The following is an 8806-nucleotide window of genomic DNA, read 5'->3' as shown; positions in this document are numbered from 1 at the left end:
TGGAGGGCTGGGGAGATAGCTCAGTTGAATAAGTGCTTGCCAGGCAAGTGCAAAGGTCTGAGTTCAATCCTCGATTCTGAAAAAAAAAAAAACAACCAAAACAAAAAACCCCAACAACAACAACAAAAAACAAACATAGTCATTTAAAATTAAATGACTACTTAGGCTCATGATTATCATATATTTTGGAATCTTTCATATATTTTGGCTCTGCTTTCATCACCACCCCCTTCTTCTTGAATATCCACCTACCCGAGAGGCATCATTCTGCTTTCAATATGTAAAACATTTCATTTATGCTCATTTCTCCATAACAAAGGTCATATCAGAAAGTATTTACAAAAATGTATGAAAAATATTGTTGAAATACAATAATTAACTCTAAAGATATTAGCTGACAGAATAGCTCAAAATGTTTGCTTGACAAGAAATAAAAGTCCAAGTTCTGCCTTCAAAAGTTGGTTTAGGCTACCATATCAGTTCTACAAAGACCAAATTTTTTTTTCATTCAGTCATACATTTATAATTATCCAAGTAGTTATTTGTGATAACCAAGTATAGTTCCAGAGTGAGGATATAGTGGAGAAGTAGGCATCTGGGTCAGAGCCCTTGTGGGGACCACAAGAAGATTGACATAAATAATTAAGCATATAAAAGAGCATTTCATGGAGTACTAAATGTTATAAAAATAAAACAAAAAATGTAATATACAGTAAATGTTATGAGAATCTTCTCTGAGGGTGGTGACCTCAGAGTTGAGGCTTAAGTGACAAGAAAAAACAAGTCTTTTGACCAAATGGGAGAAGTGTCAGAGGTCTAGGGAAGAGGAGAATAGGACCTGAGGTGAAGAAACAAAGGAACTGAAAGCTCTAGAACTTGGAAAATGAGGAGGAAGTGAGTTTAGTGAGATCAAACCATGGAGGGTCTTGTAGGCAAGAAATAAGCTTTTGGCTTCCTGAAAGTGTCATGAAAAGACTTTGGAGGGTTGTGAGAGTTGTAGCGCATCACTGATTGCAATGCTAGTAACATTTTGGTCTCAGAACCATTAAATTTTTGAAGACTTGCAACCAGACAAAGAACCAGCACCAGAAAGGAAGCCAACTACATTCTGAGAAGTTCACTTGATTTTTCTTTTAGTGAGAAGTTTTTCTCTAAGGAAGTAGTGACTTGATTTATGGTCCTACGTCCCTGCACCCTAGAAAGAAGCATCTTAACAGAGGGGCACTTTCAGCATCACTAATGTAGTGGCTGTTTAAAAAGTGACATTGGTGCTATTACCATTCGGTAGTAACTTAAACGATACGGAGAGATATTGATATCATAGCACTGGCATCTTGGAATTGCGTTTGCATTTTTATTACAACATCCCATTGTTAATCCATCTGTTGAGCTTTCACTTGTAGACACTCGCATACACACAGCCAAGACCTTGCATTTCATTTGCATGATCTTTGATCACTTTAGTCTTATTAAAAACAATTTGAATTACAATTTCATAGCCCCAAACGCTGCCAGGATCCTCACTCTCATCTCACATTGGTATGTAACACACATATAATTCATTTTACATTAAAAGTTCAATGAGATTAACCCTCATTTCAATCTGGTGTTTTTTGAGGTCATGAAGTTATTTGTTTTCCATCCTATTTATAAAAGATATACACATAGACCAGTGATTCCTACTTGCACAGGGAAAAAGAATAAATTAATGCAAATCATCATTGTTATAATACATGATGTGCTTTTCTAGTGTGTTCTCATAGCCCTAAGTTTATGTGATTCTGAAATATAGGATCTGTGTGTCTATAAAATTTTAATCCCTTTTTCTAGCTGTTATTTTAAATCAAAATAGTAATAGCATTTGAAAGCTTCCTTTTTGGCTTCTTATGATGTCATAAACATTTACTTATGTCACTGCATATTTTTATGACACATTATTTTTAATGCTACTTAGTATTATGCCATATTTTGAGCTTTAATTTGCTTCTTTCTCCCTATTTATTTTGTTTGTATAAATAATGCTAATGTGAGCATTTTTAGACTTTAGTCTTTTTCTCAATTTCTGTTTCTTCTGGCTAAATTCCTAGAAATAAAATTCTACGCTCTAGTTTAAAATGAATATGCAACAGCTTTGCTTTGCTTTGCTTTTCTCTCTCTCTCTCTCTCTCTCTCTCTCTCTCTCTCTCTCTCTCTTTCTCTCTCTTCCCCCTCCTCCTCCTCTTTCTCCTCCTCCTCCTCCTCCTTCTCCTCTTCCTTGTTTTTAATGCATTTGGTACACAGTTGTATTACACAGCTCGGACTCATAGTGATCCTGTTTTCAGCCTCCCTAACCCTGGGATTCCAGACATGGACCACCATGTGCTCTCTCGGTGACTGGGTCAGTATGCCTCAGGGTGGGGTCAGTGCAGCATGCACATCATGTGGTCAGGGGATCAAATCCAGGTGCTTAATTCTCCAAGCTATCTCGCCAGCCCTCTAGCTTTTCTTTTGATTGGAACTTAACTAGCAATAGCAACTCACATGTATTGAGCCAATACATGGGGTAGGTTCTCAGGTTCTCTCCATTTCATAGACATGGAGAGGTCAGCTACAATTTTTGAGGTTATATAGCATGTTAATGCGTTTGGAATAAGACTACTTGGTTCTGAAGCGCCAATATTCTGCTTAAGTCAATAATTTTAGTATGCACTATTTTGAGTAAAAATATTCAGAGATAATTAACCACAAGTGATTGCATGCAAGTGGCTGCCATTCGACTTATAGACATGGATGGAACAGAAGCATATACATATTTGAATCAAATACATGCACTGGGTGTTTATAGGCTCACCATTTGCAGTAGCCCCACAGAGGAAACTCATGCTCAAGAGAATGGCTAAATTCTAGCATGCTTTCAACAATAGAATGCTATATAGCAAAGGCAATGAAGCATGTATAGAACTATAAGGATAAATCTTAGAAACATAGTGTGAAGAAAAGGAAATCAGGCATTGAAATATGCACTGTAGGAATGTCCATGTAAGGTTCACCAGCTGAAGAAAGCTAGCCTGCACTTCCAGCAGCCAGTCTGATATGTACTTTGGGCAGGGCAATGACTTGTAAGTTAGTAGGAGACAGTTTCTGAGGAGCTTTAATGTTTTCTTCACAGGGGTAAGTATTAACCAGATGTATGGCTTGGGGAACATCACTGATTTATGATGGACAGATACATTTTCAAAATGTAAATACCAGAGAAAAGAATCATGTGATTAATGCTATGTTCCTGAATGTAGATATGGAAAAACTAAAGGTATTTGATAGAAAAATTTAATTTTAAAGGATTATTTTAGAAAATTGCTTTAGTATTAAGTCTGCAGGGGAGATGTCATTTCTCTATTACTAATGGTAATTTTGCACCCTTTTAATTTCATTTTTTCTAGTCAGAAAAGCACATCAGATGTCACTTGAAGGTTTCACAAGATACATACATTCACCTGAATGTCTACTATTTAAAGAGGAGTGCACAAAAGTTTATCAAGACATGACTTATCCATTAAGTGATTATTTCATTTCGAGCTCACATAACACATATTTGGTATCTGGTCAATTAGTGGGACCAAGTGACCTTTGGGGATATGTAAGGTATTTATTTTGATTGTTAAGCCTACTACTTAAGAATGGTCAATAGAAAGGATAAATTCTGTCTGAAGCTTCTGGCTTTCTCCATCTCAGTGATGCAAAGCAAAAATCAGGCTATGCATAGAGAACACGGATTTTTATTTCTACCTGTCTTGATGATCCAAGTTATAGATAAAATGACAGCATGATTTTCTGTATCGATTACTGTCATATATTTTCATTCAGTTCCTGCCTGCTGATCTCCATGATTGTCATGCCTCTGAAGGTCCCTTAACAATCTGAATACTTCTTTTAAGAAAACACCACTCTGCTATCATACTTAATACATGTTAAACTTGGATTTTAACATGATTAAAATGATTAAAAGTAACATAAGGTTAAACATCAGGACATAAACTGTTAAGAAGCCAACGCATTAATACAGTAAATTGTTTAATTTGGCATTCAGAGATAAGGATTTCTGTACATTTTTATGTCAAATCCATTACATAGATTAAAGGTAATTCCTGCTGCATTCTCAATTTATATTCTAGTGCTAGTACTGGGCTTCCAATTAGTCAAGCAGCAGAGGTAGGATAGCAGGAAAGACTAACAAACCTACTCATCTGTGTACAAATGTTTTTCTGTTTTTTTTTTTTTTAAGTATTTGATACAGGGTCTCACTATACACTTGGACTTGTAGTGATCCTTCTGTTTTCAGCCTCCCCAGCACTGGGATTACAGGTGTGCACCACCACGCCTGGACTGGGTGGCCAGTTCTGTGTGCCCAGGAGCAGGGCTGGTGCAGCAGGTATTGCCAGGAATCGAACCTAGTCCCTGTGCTTGCCTAAACAGGCGTTTAGTCAACTGAGCCATCTGGCCTGCCAATGTGTACAAATTTTAGATGGTATTTTCAGGAAAAGCTTCTCACCCCAACTGGTGATAAAGAAGGTATCATGAAAAGATCTGGTTGGAAAGACGTGGGACAGAAGCAATGAGAAGTGCTTGGCATGTATTAATAAGAGGAAGTCAAATATCGTGGACAGTAAGCAAATGATAAACGAAGACAGATGAATTTGAGGAGGGAGATAGTAAAGGAGGGTCTGGTTGACAGTGATTACATTGGGAAGACACTGGAGACATTTTCCTCACTATAGTGTCGCCATTTATCTTTGGAGGAAAGCTGAGGCAAGGGTAGAGGTCAAAGACGACGGAGGCAGACGCTGTAGCTATCCAGGTGATGATGGCTATGTTAATGGTTAACTCATGAGTAGCAACTGTGATAATTAAGTGGATGCAGGGCCAACAACGGTTACCAGAGGATTTGAAGAAGGGTATGAGGGAAGAGGAGCATCAAGATTTTTGACCCAATAACCAAGTAAATGAGGATATTGTTGACTAAAACTGTGAAGTTGGAGAGAGAAGCTCATTGTAGGGTGTGAGTAAAAGCAAGGGTCCTGTTGGTTTGAGATACAATTAGTTATCAAAGATCTGGGTCAAATAGTCAGTGCAATGTATGTTTCTGGAATTCAGATGGAATATCCAGACTAGAAAAATAGAGTTCGAAATCATCTGCATGCTGCAATGGGTTTATTTTTCCACATCAGATGATATTTAAAGTCATGTGTTTGACTCATACTGTTTAAGGAGAAAAACCACAGGTAAAGAAGATATAATTCCATGGGAATATCAGACTTAACAATAAAAATTACTGCAGTAAATACATAAACTCTCAAATTCAAAAGTGTATTCTCTTAGAATGTGGTGAAAAGATTCCAAGGTGGAGCTATAATTTCTTTGTAGGCATTTTATTTTATTCTGCTTTTTAGAAGAAAAATATACAATTTAAAATAAGTCTTGTAGAAACATTTAATAAGGACATATCACACTTCTAAGAAAACATTTTTATTGTGATTATTATATATCTTGTAAATAATCCTCTTTATATCTTATAAGTGTTCTCACAGAAAAGTATATCTTAATTCTGAAAAACGTTCCATGCTCCTTCAAATCTAAATTCAATTTAATTGTATTTCGTCTCCTGTTTCTTTACCACCTTTGGAAAGATGCACCTGAGAAGGAAAGTCTTCATAATTTATTTTCTCATAGAAGTAGCACAGTATGTTCAATCATCAGTGTTTAAGTTTAGGGCATGCACATCTTGTCCTCCTCCTTCATTTGTTAAACAACAGACGCAATCTCTTTATCTCTTTACTGCTTTATTTTTAAAAGAGGAATTCTCATATCATGTGCCATTTGGCATTCAGTACTTTCCTCCAGCAACAGCTTCTCAAATTGCCAGTTAAAGTTCAAAGGCAAAGAGAAAAAAATATTACTATTACAAAGAAACCTACTAATGATAAAAATTACATTTTATGCTCTGCAACTTTATAGAAAGTATTTAAGGGAAATTTTTACTGATAAATAGATAAAATAAATATAACTGTAGAGATTTCATACAACAGGGTCCTGTATAAATTCTAGGATGTATGCAGAAATTCACTCATGAGATTTCTAGCAGTTGAAACCAAGAGAGTAGTGGGATTATTTATAAGATACACAACAATCATAATAAACTAAACTGATGCTCGGAAGTGGGTGCTTCTTTACTAAATAAAGATGAGCTCTATTCACTTTCTAAGGGGGCTCAGTTAAATAAGAGTGAGTGGACTCAACATCACCACCAGAAACTACCTTTCACTTGAGTAAAAGCAAGTGGTTGGCATGACATGGTGCGATGATCTTAAACACTTTCTGGTTGTCCAAACAATGAAGGCTGAATATGCAGTTTTGGAAGAACGGGCTTTATCTGTGGATCAAACTAAACAACAATGAAGCAGCGAGAATAGAAAACTTCCATGACAAGTTTTCCTCCAGAGCTAAGTTTTTGATAGTTCCCCTTTCTGTATAGTAGAGAGTTCATGACTGTGCATTGGCAGCAGCCTAGAGCACTGGTATTGGTCAAAAAAGACTAGAGAATTTGCTTTGTCAATCAACTAAAAGCTGGGCAAAACAAGGACATTTTCTTGGAAATTAAAAAGCTTTACATATAATTATTGATCCCTCCAACTTTAAATTTAAATATAATATACCACAATCCGAGAAGTATGTTCATTTAGAATTCTAAAAAATACTTCAAATTAGGACTTATACCCCTTAGTTATCTGTAGAAATGTTAATACATTAGATGACTATTTAGAAGTGTATTCTAGGTACATTCCTTTCAACTCAATGTGAAGCTCATAGCAAGCCACTGAAATGTCATATGTGCACCCCCACATGCCTAAGCAAGGCAGTGTGCCCTAAAATAACCTCAAATAGGTTATTAATCATTCGACATTTTGTATTGTGAAAGCTTCCAAAACAGACAAGATTCACCAGTTGCTCTTCCTGCTAACATTACCTCCTCAGATTCTTCCCATCTTTCATTTTATTATTTCCCAGGGAATACAAGAGTGCTTCTTTGGAATTCTGCCTGTTGACTTGGTGCCGTAATGGGTTTATTTTTCCACATTCCTAACTACTATTTGTCATCTCCCTAGCAAGGGACTAAATGTGTTGTTAGAGCTAATAGGTACCTTTCGTTGTACAGTCTTTTCGTACTTCTTGTTCCGTTTGGAAATAGTATTGATTTATTTAAGCACTTGGTACCACAGAGTGTCGTGATCTGAGACAGGCTTTCTCAAATGCTTTTTATTTCATGTCATATGATTTTTTCATTGTTGTTATTGTAGAGATTTCGTTGTACATTGTAGAATGCTTACCAACATCATCAGCCTGTACTTGGTAGATGCTGGTATCGAGTCTTCCCACCACCCCCAGCAACCAAAGTTATGTCTAAACATTGCCACCCATCTCCTGGGGGACAGTACCATCTCAACTAAGAATGTAAATCCTAGAGACAATGAGCTAATTTAATATGCCTCTCAGACAATAAGTGTTTACCTGCATCTTTTTAATGGCAAGACATCTGCTAAATGAATCTTCCTAGCAGATAAATACCGGCTTTATGATTCTGTCATCTCGAGTCGGCCCTCATGCCATTCTCTCTTTCAAAATATCATATCAGAAGATCCATTTTATCTGCCTTCCAGTTTTGTCCTTAAACTTTAGAGTTCCCATTCTAATATAAACAAAATAAATATTTTAATTGACTACTAATTCTCATCCAAGAGCTATCTATACAGAATTAAAATCTATGCAGAAGAAACATGAATACCTTAATCTATGTGTATTTAACTAAGAGAAAATTAAGATTTGAGGATTAATTGATGGTTAGGATTGAGGGTTAATATTTTAAATATTTCAGTGACTATTTTGAGAGTCAACTCTGTGTCAAGCAGTTTTCACAAGACTGAAAATTCCTGCTCTTATTAAATTTAAAATATAGGAGGTAGCAGAAACTGCAGGATTCTGATGACAGTATTAGCCATCTGGCCATGTTGGTGGTGTGAGCTCTGTGGTTGGCTATTTTAGCTCTGTGCTGGGCAGTGTTTACAGAAATTAAGAAGAAAGTTGTGATCAGTTCCATGCAGCTATGTGCATGGGTCTGTGAAATTAAAAAAATCTTATTGTTGTACATATACTTGCAAGAACAATTTTTATAAACATATCAATACATTTTTGGCAACTCAATAAAAATAACCTATTTCATAATGATACACAATGACCTCTGTGCTAGCTCTGCAGACTTTGAGAATATTTATGTATATTCATTAATGTTGAGTCAGTACAAAACCAGAGTTCAATCAGCTTCAACTGAGAAGGTAAATAAAGGCATTACTTAATAAGGCATTCTGTCCCTCCTTTCCTTTAGTAAAAACACTGAAATTCATTTGAACCCAACAAGCACAAATGACTATATGCCTAAGATGGAATTTATGTCTAGGTCAAGAGATAGATTTATTTGACAGGTGTAAAATAAAGCTCAGTTTTAGATATCAGCCAACGTGGAAATGCATTTTCCTTAGATCAGATAAATTTGTGAGTTTGATGTAATCTGAGGTAGCTTCTAATTTTCTCACAGTTAAATATACATAGATGAAGGTATTCATGTTTCCTTTGCATAGATTTTAGTTTTGCATAGATAGCTCTTTCTTGGATGATTATTAAAAATAGCATTAAGTTGAAAAGGTAATGTTTACTAAGTTCTCAAACTCTTCACTCTCTCCCTCCCTCCCTCCTTTCTTGTCTCTCCCTCCCTCACTCC

General features: G+C 36.0%; 1 protein-coding gene across 1 annotated transcript in view; it reads left to right on the top strand.

The window, feature by feature from the left end:
* Positions 1 to 8806, top strand: part of Plcz1 (phospholipase C zeta 1) — a 66206-nt gene that overhangs the window by 16127 nt on the left and 41273 nt on the right. The window contains exon 3 of the mRNA XM_023709472.1: positions 3420 to 3616. Within this exon, the coding sequence (XP_023565240.1) occupies positions 3420 to 3616 (197 nt within the window). The remainder of the gene's footprint in view (positions 1 to 3419; positions 3617 to 8806) is intronic.

Source organism: Octodon degus, unplaced genomic scaffold (genome assembly GCF_000260255.1).
Source record: "Octodon degus isolate 3935 unplaced genomic scaffold, OctDeg1.0 scaffold00012, whole genome shotgun sequence".
Taxonomy (NCBI): Eukaryota; Metazoa; Chordata; class Mammalia; order Rodentia; family Octodontidae; genus Octodon; species Octodon degus.
This window is presented reverse-complemented; position numbering and strand designations above follow the sequence as displayed.